This window comes from Zeus faber (genome assembly GCF_960531495.2).
Source record: "Zeus faber genome assembly, chromosome: 18".
NCBI lineage: Eukaryota > Metazoa > Chordata > Actinopteri > Zeiformes > Zeidae > Zeus > Zeus faber.
Window position 1 is genome coordinate 28,640,686 of NC_137210.1, and position 25,020 is coordinate 28,665,705.

The following is a 25,020-nucleotide window of genomic DNA, read 5'->3' on the forward strand; positions in this document are numbered from 1 at the left end:
TTTATTCTTTCTCAAATTAAAATTCAGTAATTAAAATTAAAAAAAATACGAAAACGTGGATTTAACACGGTCACGATTTTTTTCCAAGCTGTCGAATGATTGAGAGGAGACTCCCTTGTCTCTTCTCCTCTTTGCAGTAAATCTGAAATTTTCCAAGTTCAAGTTCAAGTTCAAGTTCAAGAGATTATTTGTCACATACATATACATACGTTCATACATATATGCAGTGAAATGTCATGACACCCGGTGATCCAATTCAGGGATCTGATGTTTGTCTGTGACGTCGTCATGGATTCAAATTCATGGGTTCATCATCATCGTCTCGTTAAGAACATCATTATTTTGCAAAAGTGTCACAGTTGACCACCAGTGACCACCACCTCATGCGAGGGGGCTGGATGATGGCGTACAGATGGTGACCAGTCACAGGCCTCACCGGTTGCTCCATAACAAACAGGAGAAAACCCAAGCTATTCGCAGCTAGTTCCTCTCCTGTCGGTGTGATACATCTGCAAATGGATGCTTGCCATTTGACAGCCTGGGGGGAGCTTTATTTACTTTATTTACTTATTATTTTTACATGAGACTGAATTGCTGCTTGGTTCTGGCAACGTACCGTAAGCTGCATGAGCGTTCTGCTCTGGCAGTCAGGCCGATTCACCGCATGAATGGCAGAAGTCTTTATATATGGATTTTCATAAGCCATCTATTTATAGCCTTTATCACCAAGGTTACACTGTCAGCTCCACAATTGTAGCTGACAGTGAATGAACTAATGACTTTCATGTCGTCAATATTTATGCCGCACGATAAAATGAACCGATGGCATATCCAACCAGTTTGGAGTCTCGACACCGCCTCCACCTGATTCCAAACTGTATGGAGAGTCATTTTAATGATACACCCTTCCAAGTGGTGTTTTCATGGAAGCAGGAGGTATAATATCTGAATATAAACCTGGATGCGAGCCCAATCTACAAACAGAGCCTCACTCTTTGAGCAGGTGGAACGGCTTGCCGGGTTCTGAATACATAATACCAGAGATTGATTTACGGCGTTTGCAAGAGGAGTCGTCGGGGTTTGGCGGCGTCCCCTCGCACGCGTTCCTGCTTTTCATGCGTTGCTGCTCTTTCTGCGTCCCTGCTTTCCCCCGCGGTTCAGTGAGTGACACGCGACACGCTGTGCGAGGGGTCGACCCCGTGACCCGCTGGAGATAACGGATTGTGACAGACGACCGTTCGGGCGTCGTCCAAAGTGGAGGGAAATGAACCACTCTCAGAAAAGTCGACCTTAATAGAGACAGATAGCGCCGCAGGACGGACGTTCCGGGGCTGCGCTTCGCCGTGTTCACTCTGCGCTCTGTCCTTTTTCATGTTCCTCTCCATGAAAATAAATGAATTAAGATAAATGGGTCTTTCCTGGTCAAGTCGACTTCCATTCAGGGCTGAGCGATTAATGAGGGAAAAAAATGTAGTGACAATACGAACAGTGGAAATGTAAAAAATCGAGGAAGCTGCGAGTCTACAATGGACTTTGACACAAAGTACTTTGGGGAATATTTGGTCCATCAATCAAGGGCAATATTGGTGAAACCTGCCATCAAACTCCTAAATCCTGCAAACTGACCTTTTTTTTATATATATATATATATATATATATATATATATATATATATATATATATATATATATATATATATATATATAAAAATATTCCTTCCCTTTTTTTTTTTTTTCTTTTTCATGCTTCATGTCTAATAGAAATATATCAGATATCCATCTTCAGTACAGCTAACCATTCCCCAATTCTGAATCCAATTATAAAGAACACAAATTAAGTTGAAGACATCAAGCAATATAATAATATAAAGTACGGCAACAAACCCAAACTGTCATTTTCCCACAAAACGCCGTCCTCGGCTTCAAGCTATTTTGTCACAAGGTTACTTGTGACAAAATCTGTCATACTTCATTCATTTGTCAAAACAGATAGTATTGGTGGTGCGCTTAGAAAAACAGAAGTAGTAATGATAAAATGGGAGGAATAGTTTGGTAAAACCACAAAAAACATGGAAAAACATCACTTAAATGAATAAGATAATACGTGTCTGCGCTGGATATTTGAATTCATTTTTGTGGGTTTTAAGTCATCTCAGGAGAGCGGTGACAAACATTTCACAATTCTTTCGGCTGACTGCGTTCTTGTGAAAACGTTACATTACACATTCATACGTTTCATAAGTCAATATTAGAAATTACCAAGAGTTAAAATTTGGTGAATTTCCATCCGTTGGGTTGAGTTGGTTGAGCTTAATTCTCACGTTCCGAAGTTCAATGTCAATAGAAAGGCTCTTCTCAAATATCCACACGAAGATGGCGACATGGAGGACGATCTTATTCGTTTGACAATTAAATGCCATCTAAGACTCCATCTCCTGTATTCCACGAGCGCGAGTTTTGGGAGTAATATGAAGGTGCGCCCCGATCGCATTCATTTTAATTTTTGTATTTCATTGCAGCCTTTGCGATGAAAAAAAAAATAATTGCGTTCTACTAAATTGCGACGTCGGTTTGAATTCTATTAATGGTTCAGCCCGAGAAAAAAACCTAATTCAGTTGTTGCTCCGTCTCCGAGGTGCCAGGTGTGTGCGTAAGATAAGATAGTACTTTACTTATCCCCCGAAGAGGAAATTCAAGCGTTGCGTGTGTGTGTCTGTGTGTGTGCATGTGTGTGTGTGTGTTTGTGTGTGTGTGTAACGCTCGGAGGAAGTGTGAACGGTGCTGCACTGTGGCTGGAAGAGCGTGCACGTCACTTCATTAGCGCGAGCCGCAGGTGGGAGACTACAAAGACCTGACACACACACACACACACACACACACACACACACACACACACACACACACACACACACACACACACACACACACACACACACACACACACACACACACACACACACAAATTCCCAGTGACGTGTGTCATGGAAGGTTTCTGTTTTGATCTACATTGAATCACTTTGCTGCTTCCAGCCGTTTCCATCATGCACCTGAATGAAATATAACTCGGAGTGACCTAAAATAATGTCATTCAAGCTCGTGTTGGCTGCATTCTGTTTTGGAAGAAAGGAAGAACCACGTTATAATAATAATAATAATAATAATAATAATAATTGAATTGCAGTCAGAAGGATTGTAGCGTCCCCACCTCCTCCACACGTAGGACCGGAGGCGACGCCTCAGTTTGATCCACATCAACACCAACGTCTCCTGCTCCGCACACCTGCACCTGAGCGCCACAAGCGAGCTGCGTAATGTGCCCAAAATCCAATTACCAACGCCTGCTGTTCCTGCACAGCTGCGTGAGGCCAGACTCCAGAATTTCCCTGAGAGGAAATGGGAGTTTGGAGCAGCGTTCTAAAAGGGTTCGGTGTGAAAACCCACCGCGCACGTTTAAAAAAAGACACTGGAAAGTGGATGAAAGGCGGTGCAGGTCATCCTGCGGCTCCACGGTAACAACCGGGCTTCTCACACAATAAACACTTTAGTTTTTACAAATATCCACCATTTGTTCGGCAAACCTGACCTTTCAGAAGTTACATAAGATGTTGCATAACTTCTGTAAACACAGGAGTTGGCGTCCAACTTCCTGTTCATCCAATTGTCTTTGTAAAAAGAGGATTTCATCACGACGATGATACACAGCCACACTCAAAGCCCCCCGGAGCACGCACCACAGCGCGGGGTGGGGCTGGGGGTGGGGGTGGGGGTGGGGGGCGGACTGGGAGGGCCGGGCATCGCTGGAAATCAGACAATTCCATCTTCAAGTTGCGGTATTAAAACAGTTTCCCAATAGTTTCTAAACTGCACGATCACAGTGGGAGTTTATCTGTAGAGTTAAGAAAGAAGAACCTGAAACTCATAAGGTTCTGAAACAGTTCAGTTAACAGTTCAGTTATTAATAATATTAATAATAATAGGAAAAACATCAGCTGAGAATTGACAGAATTATGTCTACGTCTTTATCAAAGAAGCATAAAAAATGCTTTGCAGAAATGTTGGTTTTTAGATCACTTCAGCGAAATGGAATCAAAAACATTTCAAAAGGACAATTCACTTTCCAAAAACATGACGTGGCAAGATAAATAACAGGATAAATAATAAGCTGCTCCCACTTCTTTGGCGCTCTTCCCCGCACTCTCCCCCGCACTCACATATACAGCATCGGCCGTATTTATGGGTTTGTTTGAAGGAATATTAACACGCCTGCTCCTCCTGGCTCAGAAGCCTCTCAGCCACATTCCTCCGCCTTGAGTTGGTCACAAGCACCAACGGCTGTTTGTTCATGTTATGTCGCCGTATACGCCGCAAGGCCTTCAAAAGGCTTCTGGAGTCCGCTGGACCTTTTTCTTTTTCCCATGCAAACACTACTCTCGGATTTGGGGGAGGGGGGGGGGGGGTTGTAGCTCACACCACCGCGGCCCAGACCTGAGACTTAAAGTCACGTCAAAGAAACCTGTTTCCTGTCTGAGCGCCGTCCTAACCGCCCTCAAGACCGGACATTTACTCAAAAGTCCAGCAAAGATGAATGTGTTCTGAGTTTTTCACACCGCAGAAAAATGTGTCATGAGCCACACAGCCAAATTCGAATGGTTAAAATAAAATCACAGCACATAAAATGGGGTTTCAAAGTGATGCCTCTGGAAGCCCCTGTTTCTTTCTAAGAAATAACACTGGCTTGTTTCTCTGCCACGACAGGACAGTAAAACTTTTGAATGTTGGACGTCTCCCTGGCTACCAAGACACCGGAGGATCTCAAGAAGGAAACTCAACGTACAAAATGACTGAGTTCCAGGAGAACCACCAAAACCACTTGAACCTTGGGCGGAGCTTAGTGACCAGCCAGGTTCCAGGTTTGGGAAAGGATGGATGGGCCTCAGCGCGCAGGGTTAAAACAACCGGGGCGCACAGAGAAAGTGTCCCCATCACACACTTGTTTCGTTCCATTAGGGGACGATAAACAACATTTAAAACACTCTGTTCTGGCACGGGTATTCCTCGGCGAGGGAGACAGGTGGGTAAAATGTGCCCAGAATGTCCAAAACGTGCCCTTTTTTTAAACAGCAGGTTGTGCCATTTGAAAGTTGCGTTCTGTTGTATTGCAGCGAACGTGGATGAAGCGTTCAGGCCCGGTGCACCGCAGCTCCGTCACGCAGCACAGAGGCGTCTCATACTGTTCGACGAGAAAGAAAACCTTGATTCAGCTTGAATTGACCTCCTGGGGGCCACGCAGGTATCTTTGCATCCATCGCAGCAGAACAGTGAGTCCCAGTGACGGCCTCCCAGAAGCACACCACCCAAGAGGTGGAGGAAGAACTCAGAGAATACACCGTGGATTAAAGCCAGTGGAACTTCTGGGGCTCTCAGGTAACAAGGTCTGAGCGACGCTGACCTCCACCCAAGACGTCTACGACACAACACCAGCACCAACAGGGAGCTGACCTCCACCCAAGATGTCTACGACAACACCAGCACCATCCGGGAGCTGACCTCCACCCAAGACGTTGACGACACAACACCAGCACCAACAAGGAGCTGACCTCCACCCAAGACGTCTACGACAACACCAGCACCAACAGGGAGCTGACCTCCACCCAAGACGTTGACGACATAACACCAGCACCAACAAGGAGCTGACCTCCACCCAAGACGTCTACGACACAACACCAGCACCAACAGGGAGCTGACCTCCACCCAAGATGTCTACGACAACACCAGCACCAACAGGGAGCTGACCTCCACCCAAGACGTCTACGACAACACCAGCACCAACAGGGAGCTGACCTCCACCCAAGATGTCTACGACAACACCAGCACCAACAGGGAGCTGACCTCCACCCAAGACGTCTACGACAACACCAGCACCAACAGGGAGCTGACCTCCACCCAAGACGTCCACGACACAACACCAGCACCAGGAAGGAGCTGACCTCCACCCAAGACATCCACGACACAACACCAGCACCACCAGGGAGCTGGACTATTTCAGGGAGAGAGTTATACACACAGTACACATACATACTGCACTGGGAGGATGGCAAGAGTCAAACTACGTGTTGACTGACGTCATCGTGATAATGTTGCGTATGGATAATAATGGTACTTAACAGCTGGAATATCTACCCTAGTATCTTACCGTTCACTATGACTCTCCACCATCAACTGGACTATCACTATTATTATCCTCTGAATTATACTTCATCTTTCTTGAGGTAAATACTTTTACATGATGTATACTACACCTGTATACTACACACCTTCTTTGCATTGTTCTTTTTTTTTTTTTTTTTTAAATACAGTTTTTAAATAGTTTTATTTGAATGACTACAATGACTTTGCTTCACTTATTATGTCAAGCTGAGTTGGTTCTGAGATTAAGGATCTCGTTACTGGTAATGACGCTTGCATGGTCATCAATTATTTGACAATAGAGTCTAAACTTGAAACCAGAAAGGAAAAGGAAAACAATGCCATCCTTCCTCTGCCGTGAGGGAGAGGGTTTGGGGACACGGAGATCGTTTCTCAGCCTGGGAGCTCAACTTCCAGCGGTTCAGATGAAGAACGCATAGTACACGACGGTGCAGGTGGAGAGCTGCTCCACTCGAACACGCAGACGTTCCAGGAAGGTAGCTTCAAACTGCGCTCCTCCGCCGACGCCCTCCTCCCTGCTCTGACGCAGCCTGATGCCGAACCTCTGTGACGGTGCAGAGACACCTTCCGAGAATGTCGGGCGGGGCTGACTGCGGTGCAGGTGCAGCAACCGCCCCGTAGATTTTTGGGTGGGTGCGATCGCTTTGCCCTTTTGTTCTACAGCAGTAATTCTCAACCTCTCTCCACATCAAGGACCCTCATGTGGTTAAGTAAGGGGCCACTGAGCCTCCTTCTGATCACATTCAGCTCCAGTGAAGGAGAGAACAGGAAACCAGGACCAGACAGCGCTCGCTCACGACGTGAAGTTTAACTGCTCATCATTTCAGCTGGTGACACCCTGGAACCTCTGGCAGGACGCGCGGGAGGTCCCCGGGCCCCACATTGAGAACCACCGGCCTACACCTATAAATGTGAACAGGACAGAGCCGGCAAGGAGAAAGAGCTCCGGCCACGCCCTCACCAACCCCAACTGTAATTGTGCCGTACTCGTGAGGACCTTCAGTGCTCTCAGAGAAGGAAGGACACACACACACACACACACACACACACACACACACACACACACACACACACACACACACACACACACACACACACACACACACACACACACACACACACACACACACACACGGCGTGCCAGCCGGCTGAGAGGCTGCAGCTGTGCTCCAGTGGAGGAACAACATTATTAGCAGATGAGAGCAATGGAGACAAAACACGAGTGAAAACAGGAAATGAGAGACGGGGAGCAGATCGGATAAAGAGCAACAGAATGTTAATGAACAGATTATGTGGGACGGAGGGCCACGCCGCGCGGCGCCCTGCGCTAATACCAATTTCTGCGGCAGATGAAACATCCTGAGAACAGACAAAACAAACGTTGCTTTGAAAGTGAAGGTTAGAAACAGGGATTTAGTTGAGATTAGCTGCACTGGTCAGGGCTTGATTGGCGGTTTGCAAACGCAGTTGGTTTGAAGTTCACGTCCCAATTCATCTGTATGTTTGACTCCTCCATCAACAAAATACATCAAAAAAACAACCACAACACAGCGAGTTTGTTAATACAGAGGTTTACGTTAACTGTGAAGTATTTTGGTTTATAGGCTTATTGCCACCATTCAGTTTACTGTGCAGGCTTCTTATATTTAATGTCAGGTTTATTGTACGTCACCATTTCTATCCTGAGTTCATCTTTCTGCTTCGCTGTTTACTTCATAAGTTATTGTAGAGGATTGCATATTTTATTTCTGGAGCCTTTATTTTTCTGCCTTTGTTATTTTCATATTCTTTTGTTTTCTGTTATTTTTAGGTTTTATCTGTTCATCATTCGGTTCAGTTTATATCGCTAAATATTTATTGTGTACAGTTAACGCAATAATTTTCAATAATAATCTTCTAATTGTCCCATTTTTCCATTGAAAAAAAAAAGTTTTATGTCGGCTTATTATTATTATTATTAATATTATTATTATACTTTTCATGTGGACTGAGGAGACAGCAATTTCCCTCCTGGGCTGAATAAAGTATGTATCCATCCATCCATCTAGTCATCCATCTATCAGTTCATCGATCTATCCATCTATCTGTCGATCTATCTATTTATCATCCATCCATCCATCCATCTATCCATCCATCTGTCTGTCTATCCATCTTTACATCTAACTGTCTATCTATTTATCAATGCATCCATCCATCTGTCTGTCTATCCATCCATCTGTCCGTCCATCTATCCATCCATCTGTCTGTCTATCCATCTATCCATCCATACATCTGTCTATCTATTTATCAATCCATCCATCCATCTGTACATCTATCCATCCATCTGTCAATCTATCCATCCATCTATTAATCCGTCTGTCCATTTATCCATCCATCCATCTATCTGGCTGCCCATCCATCCATCCATCCATCCATCCGTCCGTCCATCCGTCTGTCTGTCCATCCGTCCATCCGTCCGTCTGTCTGTCTGTCTGTCCATCTATCCAAACGCCGCTCAGAAGCAGCAGCCGTGGAACAGACTCCTTCCCTTCTGTTTGGGTGCAGGGACAGACCACACCAGATGCAGGACAGATGCACATCTTATGCAGCTGGAAAACCAAAAGTCACAATCATACCAATGTTTTGCACTACAAAAATCTCAAAAACACTGCCCAACTTCTAAGAGATGTACGACCTGGTCAGGTTCTCAGTGGCATCAGTGCTTAACAACCGCTGGTAGATTTGGACTGTATGTTTGGTTTTTTTCTGCCGGATGCTTTCTACCAGGTTTTTGAGGTTTATTTTATTTACCTACCCAGTCATCAAAAACTAAACTGATGTTTAGATTACATTTGAAGCTTAAAGCGTCTAAAAATAACCTAAAAAAGGCATAAAATATAGAATGAAATTGATAAAAATAATGATAATAACAGTATATAGGTGAGGAAGAGATGAAATGAATGACAAAAAAAATACTTAATACTGAAAAAGCAATGTCAGCTGAGCCGAAGAGCATTGAATATCTTAAAAGCAACACCCTAGAAAACATTAAATGAAGGATCTTAACATAAAACAGAGTCGGTCAGAGTCGGCAGCTTGAAACGCTGACAGTGATTTAGCTTCTTCTTCAGCAAAGTCCTTCCAACGACGAGAAACCCAACGGCCAAAAGGTCTGAGCGCCTGCTTTGGGAATCCAGACGTCGGAGAACTTTAGAGCCCCGAGTTCTACCCATGGTTAAAGCTGTGAGCCAGGAAGGACCCCCACCCAAAACATGGGGTTTCCTCCTCCTAACATCAGGAAGGACCCCCACCCAAAACATGGGCTTTCCTCCTCGTAACATCAGGAAGGACCCCCACCCAAAACATGGGCTTTCCTCCTCGTAACATCTTGAAGGACCCCCACCCAAAACATGGGCTTTCCTCCTCGTAACATCAGGAAGGACCCCCACCCAAAACATGGGCTTTCCTCCTCGTAACATCAGGAAGGACCCCCACCCAAAACATGGGCTTTCCTCCTCGTAACATCTTGAAGGACCCCCACCCAAAACATGGGCTTTCCTCCTCGTAACATCAGGAAGGACCCCCACCCAAAACATGGGCTTTCCTCCTCGTAACATCAGGAAGGACCCCCACCCAAAACATGGGGTTTCCTCATCGTAACATCAGTAAGGAACCCCACCCTAAACATGGGGTTTCCTCCTGCTCCTGGCTGCCCCCCGGAGGAAGGACAAACCAGGACGGGTTCAAAACAGCTCGTTTCAGCAGCCACCATTTGAAAAAAGCATGTGTTGTGGTGTGCGGCCGTGATACAAATAAAGATTCTTCTTCTTCTGGCCATAGAAGCTCCACCTTTACCTGGATGTGAGCCACCGGAGGCTGCTCCTCAGGGCTCCAGGAACCCTCACCGAGACTGAAATGTAATTAGCCCACAAGCCGAGTGTGCTGGCTGGAAAACAGTCACCTCCACACTCCGTCTGCCCTATAGACGGAGCTTCGTAGTAGGGAGGCCTCTGACAAATGTTAAATTCAATACGGACGGACGCCTCACGACACCAGGGGCCAGGCCTTCCAGGATGTGTGTGTGTGTGTGTGTGTGTGTGTGTGTGTGTGTGTGTGTGTGTGTGTGTGTGTGTGTGTGTGTGTGTGTGTGTGTGTGTGTGTGTGTGTGTGTGATGTCGTTATAAGAGCAGCTTCTTTACAAACCAACCCCCACAAACACACACAGTGATGAATCTTGCACTAGACAAGAAGAGCAAAGTGAGGAAACACAGGAACGATCACTACAGATCACACAAAATATGATAAATGTGTGCGCTGTGATGGCGGCCTGGCTTTAACCACGATCCATCCAGAGGCAGCAGAGCCGACTCAAGGTCGTAACAACGGCCTAGATTCTGCGTTTTAAACCTAGAACACTAACAATAACTGGCAGGGCAATAAGTGGAAAAACTGGGTTAGTTGGCGGCGCAGCAATAAACCCTATCAGCTGTGGCAGGGGGAGGCCAGGGTGTGAAGGATATTTACCTGGAACCTCAGCTGTGCTTAGACAGAACTACAGAGTGAGGTGGATGCTTTCATCCAAAGCACTTTGCGGTAACATAAGTGCCAACACTGGTGGGATCCCTGCCCTGTTCTGCCCATTAAGCTGCAGCTCCACACTGGGTTGACACTTCACTGTGTCTTCCCTGTACTAGGGGAAGAAGAATCTTTAATTGTCACGCAACACACCACACCACAACACATGCACACACAAACATGCTTTGGGTGGTGGCCGGTGTTAATGCTTCCTCTGCATTTGATCCATCCTGGCTTGTCCTTCCTCCGGGGGGGCAGCCAGGAGCAGTGGGCAGCATTCGTCGACGCCCAGGGACCTGGTGATGAGTGTCCATCGCTGGTCAGACCATGATGTGTGCATGTTTTGGGTGGGGGTCTTTACTAACAGTCGGTGGAGGAAACCCCATGTGAGCACGGGGAGAACATGCAAACTCCACACAGAAAGGCTTCTATTTGGGAGATAACCCACCCGGAGCACGGTGCCAACACTGTGTGAATCCATGCACACAGTGATCAGCGAGATGCACAATCAAGACTTATAGTTAATGGTAGGGTTTTATTGAGTATGAGTACTGCGTGCCCACTATTGGGTTCTTGCTACCACATACGTACAAAATGGGTTCTAAAAATGCAACATGATGGAAGATGGAACATGACCTCGCTGAACATGATTAGTATCAGGGTGCTGTATCAGACCAGATACTGGTATTGTCATCTATGTAATTAATATTGATGCATTCCACAGTCACTATTTTTGAATTTAAAAAATAATAATTGTATTGTCGCCTTGCAACCAGTTGTACATTTTACTTCCTCGTATCTAATTTCCAATTGCTCGGAGCTCTTATTGTCAAGTTGCTGGCTAAATAGCGAGAGGTCAGGGCTTCCACAGATAGGCTTTCTCCGCGGACACAGCTGGGTGTTGGGTGTCACGCAGGCAGAAACCGCACAACGTAAAGGGGAGGGATGTGTGGAAGCAGGCAGGGCAACACCCTCGGTACTAAGGTGTTGAGCAGGATAACTTGGAAGTGTGAGGGAGGGTGTGACACTCTTTCCAGATGGCCTCAACAGCACTCTGACTTTCTCCGCCTGTCTCCCTTTTTCTCATACCTCCTTCCCCGGCTCTCAGCGCAGCCAGTCCACCAGTATCTTACTAGTTGTCGGAGAGAGCATTACGGATGACACTGAGACAAGCGAGACATTGCATGAGGTATTCACAGCCATGCAATCGCAGTACATGCATTATTCAGGTGCACGAGGTGAGTAGAGAGCTGCCGGGGTCAGTTCACACAGTCAGAGAAGAGTCCCGTCTGTGACAGTCTGTCCACTTTGCAACAGCCAGAAAAATCTCAAAATAATATAGCATGACCTCCCCCTCAGAGGGAAAAGCCTTCCAAGCCACAGCCCCCTGAAGGTTCTTGAGACCTGTGCAGAAACGACCCACTGTGCAACACCACAAAATCTCTCCTTTTCATTAAACCACAGCATAGCATAGTTAAAAGAGCTGTAACCATGAATATGACATTTCACCCAAACGTAGTAAAAAAAAGCAAATAAAGATTCTGCTAAGATATGTGAGAAAATGCAGATGATCAATGCTTTCAATGAAGTTTCATGTCTTATATAAGACAATAGCCTTTTTTTGTAGCTTACATAGCTTTAAAAACACATTGTCTTGGTTTTTTACCGACTCAGAGCTCACATTGAAGAGACACTGCCCTTTAATATTAATACCATACTGTACTGTCAAGACCAGGTCACATGCCTTCTCTACTCAACCATGTGTAGAGATAAGGATAACCCCAGGGGCCTTGACAGAGTATTGTGGTTTGTTTATGGCCCAGTAAGATTGTATCTGTGACCGGAGTGTAACGGAAAATACTGAACTAACCCTATGCCCGGATGTAACCCCCTATCTGCTTTACTAACAGCAGGAACATTTTGTACTGCTGGCCCTGTTGTCTGGCAGGTCACAATTACAAGTTGTTAAGCCGAGACGTTGAAGATGTTGAAACTGCTAAAACAGCTGCAACTGCCTTTGTTTAACCTGAACTATCTCACCCAACGCATTGACCACCACCTGAGTGGCGGGAATTTCCAGGACAGGAGGTACACTGTTAAATCATTGTATGAGGGGAACACCAGGTGACATGTGAGTGGGGCAGGATGGACAGCGCCACTGCTTTAAAGTGCATCTGTATCTTTCTCTTTATTCTGCAGGAATAAAAATCTTAATACTTTCAGTTTTTAGCCTGTAGCTAAACAAGTTGAACTCACCGACCACGCAGTGAGAATTCTCTTACAGATATGACAGAAAGATAGATGTGAACATATTTGTGAATAATGTTTCAACAGCAAAACAATTCTACTTACAATGTTTCCTCGAACTGGAAGTGAATACTGAGTTATCACTGGGTGAATCCTTTTGATGAGCTAAAGACATCTTGAAAGTCAGGAAGACGACGACCTTATGGAAACGTGAAGGTAACCCAAACGCATTTCAGAGAGCTTTAAAAACAAGTAACGGCAGCATGTTCAACTGGGAGAGCATTGACATTTCCTAATACACTTCCAGTGACAGCCATCCCATAATGCTTGATGTCACCTAAACTAAATTAGCCCAGCCTAGCAACTTGTCTGAACATCCAAATTAAAATGTTCTCCTATGGTTGCTATAGAAGGGGGCGCTGGGGCCGAACGATATTGACAAAATTTAATATCACAATAATTTTGACAAATACCTTAAAATCGATATTTGATGATATTTTGGGGATGACTTTGGCGCTTTCATGAGATATTTATACACAATAATTATTTGAGAAAGAAATCATTAGTAATGTGGATATTGTGACCAATTAGAAGTGTTCTCAAAATGTCAACACTTTACTATCATGCAGCCTTAAAGACATTTAACTACAATACAATAAGCACAATACCAGACAATATCGAGTGTCATGTAACAATACTGATATTATATATATTGCCCAGCTCAAGATGGCCCGGTTCATAAATCTGTTCAACAGATTCTGTTCCACAAGTTTGTTTTACTGTATCTCTAGAGGGAACTGTGTCTACTGCAGTAGAGGGAAAAAAGCTAATGCAAAAAGCAAACGTGAATAATGTTTCATGTTTCAAACTTTTTGCATTAGCTTTTTACACACACACACACACACACACACACACACACACACACACACACACACACACACACACACACACACACACACACACACACACACACACACACACACACACACACACACAGAGATGATGATGATTACATCTGCATACAGTTGATGCAAGCGATGCCATCTGCAATCTCATACCAGCACAACAAATGCATTAGAGATTAAAGTGCAAACATGCCGTTCAAGTCTTCTACTGCCTTCCCCGCACAAAAAAAAACAACAAACAATGGCTTCACTGGGTCAACCCCAGCATCCTCCCTCCGACAAAATAAGAAAGCATCTCTACAGCTTGCTGCTGGTGTCTACATATCCTGTCAGGGAAAAGGAAGCTAAGGGAACACATGTCGCTGATCCAACAACTTGCTCTTTACAATTCCCCTGTAATGCTGCCAAAGAATAATGCCCCCTCAGGCAAAACCATGGTCTGGTCCAAGAAACACAGTCCAGATGTGCGGGTAAGCTGGGTAGCGTTCTCGACCCACTCCGTTCTCGGGTATCCTGGATTATCCTCAATGTCTCAAACATTCAGCGGAACCAATGAGAGGAAACCCCTGTGGCAAGAGGCATAATAAGCCGGGCGCTACGCCATTATTAACAGGACACACTTTTAAAGCGAGAGGTGGTTCTCTGCTCGTTTTTTTGAGCCCCGATTACATAAAATAAAAAGGTGAAATTACGTCTGCTCCTGGGGGGCTCTTTAAATACTACGGCGCTTCGTTTTCCAGAGGTAGTTTCAACCCGATTCTCCAAAGTACACAATGATGGGTTTTTTGGGGGGGGGGGGGGGGGGGGGGGGGGTTGTTTTTTTACACGCTGAGTCAGCCAAGCAAAATGCTAACTTTAAGGAATTTCAATAAACTGCTAGGAGGGAAAACAACATGGGAATACATATGGGAGGTTCAATGTATGGGGAGCACTTTCAGAGACATCTCATACATTTCCATGCATCAAAAAAAAAGTAACAAGTTGCTTTCTTTGATATCTGCCATGTTTGATAAGACTCTTAGTATCATACTTTTTTTAATTTGTGGTATTCACTGATATTGATACCTCATTTTGGTGCAATATACGGTTCCAGTTTATCCCACTCCATATCCACAGTCAAATATGAGGATGTTTTGGACATAGTAGATGTTCATTATATAAAAACACTTATGCATTTTATCTTGTGATTTTTTCCCCTATTTTTCTTTGACATTTATCTTGTTAAAAAGAGAACGCTAAATCCTGCTAAGTTTTGTCACACACACACACACACACACACACAGTATATCTCATGATACATGTAGTTATCGAATTGCCATATGGCTCAGCTCTATTTGCAAATCACATCATTCACCAGCTGTTGTAGTATGTCATCCTGGTACTTTTTGCACAACACGATGATGACATACTAGCTTGGTGTACTAAACGGAGTGCTTGTGTGCGATGCCAGATGCAGCACATCTCTTCTGGTCCCTGTGAATGGCTTCCTCTTAAGCGCCCAGGGACATCTCCCAGCCTCCCGGCCTTGGGCCCCTCATGCTTCCAGGGACGCCCTGGGTTCTGGCGGTGATACTCTGTACCACTTGAGCTCGACACCACCCCGCTTTTTCTGACTCACCAATAAATAAGTTATTCTGAGTGGGTGGCATCCCGAGCTGTGAAGAGCTTTCATTGACAAAAATGAAAAATGAAGATGGCGCCACAGGGGACGAGGACACAACACTTAACGCTCCCTGCTGTGCAACAGGCAGCAAAAAAGCTTTTAACACCTGTGCTGGTGCACCTTGGATGGTGTATAAGAGAAATTTAGCTTTTTGCCCTCCTACCCAATACACCTTCACCTTGGGGTAACAAAACGAATGGAAACGTAACCACAGACAGAATAATGGGTCATGGTTGTCGTTGCACATATAACAGTGTAGCCAATCAATATGCAACTCAATGTGCTGTACATACGACAGGAAAGCTTATTAATAAGCTCTAGAATTTTCCAGTATTCAGAAACCATCTTGTACATTGTGTTGTCTTTGAGAAAGCACTCCTCCCATCGATGAAACCCAAATAATGATCGCCCTGCTCCTCTTCCTCCCCCTCCTCAATACCCTTCGTCCCCCAGGATGTAGTGACTTTGTATGTTGCACATATTATTAGATATTACAGAGCACATTTAGACAGCAGGCAAACAAAAAAAATGCAAGATCTGATAAGATGAGATGGAGAGGTGGAGGTGTGAGCGTCTCTCTGCTCTCAACCCCTCCTGGCTTCATCAACCCTTATTCCCCTTGATGAACTCGGTTCATCTCACCTCATTGTCCATCCTTCATATTGTGGAACGATTAAATCCATAAGAGCTATTGAATGTCTTGCTCTGTTACAGGGTGTGTAGGGCTGGGCAGTGTGCTCTAAAATTGAGGTTGTATTTTTGTTTTTTTTATATATATAAATCATTATATTCAAAATGACTGGATATATTCTGTAAAAAAATAATATGGGAATTTTTACAAAAGATGCACTTGGTGCCGGGTTTTCATCCATGCCAGTACAAAGGAGCCAAACCACTGCATAAGATAATACTCTTAATTTCTGTCTTCCTACAGCAGAAGCCCATTTATCCAAACCACACTTATCTCAACTTAATGAAACAGATTTTTCCCCGGTGGCTGCCAGCTCAGTTGGTTGGTTACCAGGCAAGATGGCTGCAAAGCGCAAAAGAATAAGACTATTGTTTATTGTCAAATTTTTATTGAAAACATGGTCGCTCATAATGCCGCTAAAGGACTTGTATGTAGGCAGGCTGCAGTAAAAGATCTCACACGGTGCTATTTGTTCATGATTACGTTTATTTCATTTATTTCATGTTTATGAATCATACTGTGAATAAATAAGAGTTTAATATGCCTTGTGTTTCTTTGTGACAAAGTTGGAATTCTTAATGGTTCTCTTCAACAGCACCATATTATATTCTTTAGTGCAGGCAAGTTAATTCACACGGGGGGCCTCCAAAACGTAGGGGTAATGTATTAACTATATGTTTATGGATCATACCATGAGTAAATAATGTTGAATGTTTGGTTAAATAAAGCACTTAAATGGACAGTGGTTGGTCAACATGAGTGAATAGGGAGAGGAAGAGTAGAGGTAGAGTAGAGCTAGAGTAGAGGTAGCGGTAGAGTGGATGGAAGAGAGGTTCTTAAACTGTGAGTTTCTGAACATGCACAAAAATAAGGAAAATGTTGGGGTTTTTTCCGTTCTTTTTTTTTTTATCAAAATAATTCTTCACAAAATATAAATACATCTTCAAAAGTAATTATCTTGGTTAAATGATTGAGTAAGATGCACAATAAATAACTTCAGTAGGCTACATTTTCCATACGAGAGACCGAGAGAAAGAGACACCACGTGCGTGCGTGCGTGCGTGTCTCTACGGAGTGTCCCTGTAACCATAGCAACTCACTCTCCCACTCCTGTCCTGGAGTCGGACAGCGCCGAGGAGACGCTTTGCTGACACAAAAGCTGCTGCTGCACTGCCTCTCTGTGCAGCATGGGAATAAGTGTCAGTATGAAGGAAGTTTATAGATTTCATTTTACAAGCTTCAACTGGTCAAGATACGAGACGCTCCGTCTTGTTGCCGGATGCGGAACAATGGATCAAACTGCGGGACTGTCCCGCACAAATCAGGATGTTTGGTCACCCATCGAGCAATATGGACGATGATGGGGTGGAAAGTTACATAACCGCTCATGAAATATAATGTTATTATTTATCAAAAACCACAGCGGCACAAATGATCATTTTAACGGCACAAACGAGCACTAACGCAGCACGAATGACGACGGTTTTATTCTTTCCCTTCATCACATGAGGTGACAACTCCACGGAGGATTGTACCTGTACTTAACTGCTGTTGTCACATCCAACACCTGCGAGTCGGATGACGGGGTCGCGAGACTTTTAGACTTTCTTAGGGGTCGCCAGCCAAAAAGTTTGAAAACCATTGGAGTAGAGGTATATTAAAGAAGAGGTAGAGTAAAGGGAGGTAGAGTAGACAGAGTAGAGGGAGCTAAATGAAGGGCGGAGTAGAGAGAGCTACTGTAGAGGGAGGTATAGTAGAGGTAGAGGGAGCTAAATGAAGGGTGGAGCAGAGAGAGCTACTGTAGAGTAGAGACAGGATAGAGGGAGGTAGAGTACACTTAGAGTAGAAGGAGCTAAATTAAGGGTGAAGTAGAGAGAGGTATAGTAGAGGTAGAGTCGAGTAGAGTAGAGGGAGGTATAGTTGAGGTAAGAAACCTCAAACCTCTTGATAATAGCCATTAAATTGATGTAAAGACAATCCCTTGATAAAACAAAATAATGCCCAAAACGTTTTGGCCCCATTCTACATTGGGCCCTCAGGAGCCTGGGCCGTCCCTCAGTGACTTGTCTTCTTCAGGGACTTCATGGTGCTACACAAAACCACCAAACCTACGAAGGAAACTCTACAAGATTACTTAGTGTTTGAGATCCACAAGGACCTGCAAATATATGAAGAAGCCTCCGATGTTCAGAGGAACCCAGTACAAACTCCTCACATGAGCCTCCATTAAAGCCAAATCTCAACATGATGAAGAGGTGAAACATCCCAAAGTCAAGCCCAGCCTCCGACAACACAACACGTGTCCTCGCCTGCCCCGGATCAGCGTTTCATTCCTAGAAAAACTAATAAACACAGCAGAAGATTAAAAGTATTATTTGGCAGCAGGGTAAGCACCATAGTTGATGATATTCCCAAATACATCCTCCACGTTCACTATCTTAATTCTTTTACTTTTTTAATTCTTTGACTTTAATTCTTTGACTTTCTTAATTCTTTGACTTTCTTAATTGCCACATCCAACGTGAGGAACGGCAACAAACCACCATACGATTATCAACAACTATTTAAAATGGCTCGTGCCGAGGTCAAAGCTTCGGCCTCAAAGCAGGTTCATTTCGGGTTTCCCCACTCGACTCGACGCTTGTAAAACCATTTCCAGCGAACGAATGAGTCTTTCCGTACGAGACGCTGCGCGGCCGAGGTGGTGGAGGAACTGTTACACCACATGACAAACACCCCCCCGGACACACAGGGGTGAGAATCTAAAACACAACATCAGCTGCACAAACACAACAGAACTAAAACACCCCACCACGCCCCTCGCTGGTTGACATGAGGATGAAGAGGACGAAGAGGAGCGACAGGACACCTGCCGGACTGCAGAACCTACAACAACCAACCTCCACCCGCCGTGTCTAAGGCCCTGTGCAGGGAGACAGAGTTCTCTGCCAAGGCCCTCGTCCCCCTCCCTTCAGGAAAGAAACGTCCGTCCACACCAGAAGGACAAACGGATTCAAAACGCTGACGTAAGCGTTGGAGGGCCAGCAGGGGGCGATACTATCTCATAGAACTAGCTGTCAAACACCACGCCGGTGTGTTAGGAGCACACGGCGTCTTGAGCTTCCTCATAACATTCATACCAGACACTGTACGGGCGCAATTCCAAAAAATTGTAGAGACTTTGAAACTTTGAATGGCGACACAGAGGACAGCACGACGGGCAGGTTCCTGACGCCGGCGCTTTTTCAAGAAGTTCCATTTCACTTCCTCAAAACGAATACACAAAAACAGTTTTGGAAAAACCTCCAGCTCGGAAGGACTTTTCCAAAAGCTTTGTGTCCGGTTCCTAAAACACCGTTTTTTGGTTGTGGATGGGCCCAAAAGGCAGAGATAATACTGAGTTTGGAAATATATATCACTCACAGAGAAACAACAGAGCAAAACAAAGACGTGTTGAGGACAGGAAGTAAACATCACAGCGGTGTTCTCAGCCCCTTGTTGTGAACTACCCACCGCCTTGTAAACCTCCACCCTCCGAGGTTCACACAGTTCTTCACTGTATCGCTGCAAAAAAAGATATAAATAACAAAATGAAACTTTGCACGATGCATAATAAAGGTTGCCCAGTTGCCCCCGACGACCATCTCATGCGGTCTGGTAAACCTCCGTATGTTTAGAACCTCCACCATGGAAAATTACTTTTCCTGTCGCGCTGCCTCGGCCAAAAACGGTGAAGCAGCGACAACACTGAAATATGGATTCAATAGATTCAAATGGACTCAATAATGAAAAATAAAAAGTCTTGGCACCCACAGCCGATGCACGGCTGCCAACTCGACCACCGCTTGGAAAAGTAGGTTTCGGACCGCGTTTGGGTAAAAGGTTCAAGTTTTCCAAAAGTTATTTCTTCATTTGAAGTACACTGCCTACGTCAGGTGAGTCCACACCAAACTCCAAAAGCAAGGCGACTCATCAAAACTAAATATATAAACACACACAGCGTGTTGCCGGGCTCCTCTACGAGTGCAAAATCAATAACCAAGCGGTTAATATGTCCACCCCCTACAGCACCAAATACCAATCAATAACAATTACAGACATGGCCATCTGACTCGGGATCGGGGGAAGCCGAGGAATGTGAATAAAAACGGGGGAATCTCTCGGGACGTCGACGAGGTGAACCTTGTCACCGAGCGCTGGTCTTACCGGTGCCGGTGCTCGTCGTGGCCCTGGCCGTGGATCACCGCCTGCCCGACGGCGTGCTTCCCGGCCTTGGGAGGGTCGATGTGGGGGATGAGCACGTCCTCCAGGCCCAGGTCGAAGCGCTTGTGCTTGGAGTTGTCCGGGAGGAAGAAGAAGGCTCCGAAGCACAGCGTGATGAAGGCACTGAGGATGAGCAGGAGGATGAACTTCTCGGAGAGCCGCAGCGTGGCCCGGTGGTGCGGGAAGGACGAGGCGCCCGGCGACAGGGTGGGTATCCTGCGCCCCGACAGCGGAAGCAGCGCAGGCGTGGTCATGGTTACACCGCGGTGCGGGGAGGCGGGGGGTAGGGGTGAGGGTAGGAGGGCTGGGACGGGTGGGGGAGGAAGAGGGGCGGTCTGGGTTCACTGGTGCCACGGACCTTGGCGTAGCAGCATGCACCGGCCGGCTCGACTCTTATTATCTCATCCCAGCAGCGACGGGTCCAGAGACTGAGCCGGGAGGCGGGGCCTCAGCGGTGGTGAGGCCGGTCGCCACGGAAACGGTCATGACGATTCTGAAAGGGAACATCGCAAGTTACTACTGAGAGCCATTGTTTATTATTGTAGAACCAATGTTCCTCTCAGGGGGCAGTATAAAACCACAGTGTACATGTAAACATCCCATCATTTCTGGACACCCCTCCAACGTGGTGAAATGTCCAAGACACTAATGGCTGCTAACTTCCCCAAATGTGTCTACGGACGTGGGATCACACACACGCCGGCTGGTTGTCCTTAGATCCCGGGGGGTGATGCATAAGTTATTATTATTATTATCATTAATAATAATAATAACAATAATTATTATTATTATAACCATAACAACAATTATAATACCATGTCTCTGTGCTATTGTGAATTCTTCAACCTTGAGTTAAATTTGAAAAAGTTTGATTTGCCTTTCCAGCAGCGGAAAAGCCTCCATCACCAAACCGGCCTCCAGTGGGAATAAACACAGCGACGCTCTGACTAAGCTTCCTACTTCCCAGCTTCACCTGATGTCGCCACGGTAGCAGATTAGCCGCATTTCAGGTCACATAAATGAAATGTATTTAAAATAAATAAATAAATAAAACAAGAAAAATAGATCACTCGAAACGGGGGCGAGATAAATCCACACAGCGAGCAAATCCTTTTAACATTCAGCTCCACCATGTGGAGCTGGAGCCGGAGTGAACGGGGCGGCTCTCTGAGCTGATCCAATGATTCGGGTTTTTCTAGTGATTCGATGGAGAACTTGAGGTGCATTGAACCCTAATACTGCCATTCCCTCTGGATCCTACCGTACAATATCTATATTTAAACCTACAGCCAGTTCCAGAGCCCACATTGCCACTTTGCCCCGGCCACAGCCTTCCATTTGCCCCTCACAGCGCGTTCCGTCTGTCCTCTACACGTTGTTCTGAATTTATTTTTGTTTTTGACTCTTTCGCTTTTTTTTTTTTTCGTGGTAACTGTCTGTACAACAATGCAGCAACCTTCAGGGAGACAAAACGCTTGTGTATAGAAACCTACTGATTCTGATCCACGGTGTTGGGGCTGAATTCACAATAGATAGATACAGAGGAATGGGTGTATAGATGTATAGATAAATAGATAAATAGATGGATAGATCCCAATGAAGAATAAACCTCAGTATCAACAATTCACTATCAAAAATAGGAAACTGTGCAAGTATATTATCGATATTCTACATGACCTGTTATCTATATGACGATGATGATTATCTTCAACTATCACTGGACTAATTCACTCTGACAGCTTCATAATCTCCCAATAAAAGCAGAAAGATGCATTTTTCCACAAGCGACGTCCTTCATAAAACACATGAAACATGTTATTTATTCGAAGGCAGGATGGACGGATGGACGGATGGACGGCAGCCTCCTCCCGTACCACGCAGCGGTACACTTGATTCTGGCGCCGCCCCGGTGCCCCGGTCCCCCCGCAGGGCTCCGGGCCTGATGCCGCTCCTCCGCGGGCCCGAGCGGCCGCTGCTCCGCACCGACAACCAGCCACGGACGGTTCGACTCGTTTTGAGACTCGACTAACGCGGCCAAAAAACGAAAAAAAATGAAAAATAATATTAAAAAGAATAAAGAGTCGTTCGATTTTCCGACTATTCGTTCGTTCGATTTCATCCCACAGGACGCTTCATTCGGGCGGAGAAGTCACGATCACACGAGTCAGAAAATCTTTTTAAATAGTTTATTTTGATATTTTATATCTAAAACTGTAATTTATGGGATTTTATAATCATTGGATCTTAATGTTCACATTATGTTTTATTCCTTTTTATTTTATTAGTGTTTTTGGTGGAGCGTGAACGTGTTACTCCCTCACATTCCACGCCGCCTGGATCTTCTTTGCCTTGGACGTCCTCGGTGAATAGTTCCAGTGAGTGACCGGAACATTCCGACTCGTTAAAGACAATCGTTCGCTAGGAATGAATCGTCCGTGGGGTAGCCCGCTAGCTAACGAGCGGCTAAAGGTCTAACGCAGCGGGACGTCGGGGCGGACATTACCACAGAAAACACCGTTTAAAACACAACAGATAGTAGGAGCGGAGTATTGAACCACCCGTCCCCGGCCGGACTGAGCCCGCGTACGGCCCGCGTACAGCCCGTCGCCCGCTCCATCCTGACGCTGCGGTGCTAGCTGAGTGCTACGCGGCTAACGCTAACGGAGTGTGCGCGGCGCCGCGCTGCGCCGCGCTGCGCTGCTTCACCTCTCCGCTCGTCCGCTGCTCCAAAGCCCGGTGCCGGATACAGGTCCTCGGTCCTTATTCACCGCCACACGTCCCCATGTCCACGGAACTGAAATGACACGTTACGCCGCCATAGGCAGTTCCCCCGGTTGGGCTTGCTGTCCCGGCTGCCGGTGGAGGCTGTGGGCGCTCCGTCACACCGCAGGACTGATCTGCCGCTGCTGCCGCTCGGCTGCCGCTCGGCTCCGCTTAGGGAGCGTCTGACAACTCACAGCGACGGAAACACAAGGAGCGTCCGCGCGTCCCGCAGCTGAAAGAAGAACAATATGACGTTTGACGTGTGTGTCGTCATCTGGTACAACACACATGACGACGTAAGTGATTGGACTGGAATATACTACACTATGATCATACAATTAATCACACTTAGGTCAACTTGAATACAATTCAATTTAATAAAATATAAAAATAAAATATAATATGATATCATATAATATAATATAAAACAATACAATATAATATAATATATAATATAATATAATATAATACAATATGATATAATATATGATATAACATAATATCATATAATATAATATAATATAATATATAATATAGTATAATATAATACAATATAATATAATATAATATAATATAATATAATACAATATGATATAATATATGATATAACATAATATAATATAATATAATATAATATAATACCATATACTATAATATAATATAATATAATATAATATAATACCATATACTATAATATAATATAATATAATATAATATAATACAATATGATATAATATATGATATAACATAATATGATATAATATAATATAATATAATATAATACCATATACTATAATATAATATAATATAATATAATATAATACCATATACTATAATATAATATAATATAATATAATATAAAATAATACCATATACTATAATATAATATAATATAATATAATATAATATAATACCATATACTATAATATAATATAATATAATATATGATATAACATAATATGATATTATATAATATAATATAATATAATAAAAAATAATACCATATTCTATAATATAATATAATACAATATGATATAATATAATATAATACAATATGATATAATATAATATGAGATAATAAAAAAACTGACTGTCTGTCTCTCTGCCAGTCTGTCCATCCATTGTGTACCTGGTTCTATCTATTTTAATGCGTAGGACCAGTGTCACCATAGGACCAGCCATTACACCCGGTGTCTGATGAAGATGTATCATCCACAGGGAAAGGAGACACTGGCATTAAAACAAAATGGCCTTTCCTCTATTGTTTGGTTTCCTTTTCGTTCTCATACAATTAACATAATAACACTAAGCATGTGTGCACTGTGCAAAGCGGTTTGGCACGCGATTATTAGTGGACAGATAAAGTTTAATTGTGCAGAAATCCGTGTTGCAGAAATAAAACCTGCCATTCAGCAGATTAATATGTGATTTAATGAGGGTCCATTCCAAACCACAAACTGTAATCTCACACCAATCAGCTTCGTACCAAGAACAGTCAAGAAAGCACGCTTCACACCGAATCCGTAATCGCATCCAACAGTGGGATCCTCCCCCAAGTGGCCGTCGGATGAAGTGCATCTGAGTTTCACGTCACAAGGAACGTAAATAGAAACGGGAGAATGCGGAAATCATGCACTGTGGAGGGGCGGGGCTTATCGCTGGGGGCGGGGCTTATCGCTTAAAAACACTCCATAACTTTTCAGCGCGGGATCCGAGGGAAGGAATGGA

The 25,020-nt window shown here is 44.5% G+C and overlaps 1 protein-coding gene across 1 annotated transcript in view; it reads right to left on the bottom strand.

Moving 5' to 3' along the window:
* Nucleotides 1-23,420, bottom strand: part of man1a2 (mannosidase, alpha, class 1A, member 2) — a 143,196-nt gene extending 119,776 nt beyond the window's left edge. The window contains exons 1-2 of the mRNA XM_080019638.1: nucleotides 23,236-23,420; nucleotides 20,473-21,022 (exon numbers count right to left, since the gene is read on the bottom strand). Coding sequence (XP_079875764.1) covers nucleotides 20,473-20,783 — 311 coding nt within the window. The 5' untranslated portion in view covers nucleotides 20,784-21,022; nucleotides 23,236-23,420. The remainder of the gene's footprint in view (nucleotides 1-20,472; nucleotides 21,023-23,235) is intronic.
* Between the last annotated feature and the right edge of the window lie 1,600 nt (nucleotides 23,421-25,020).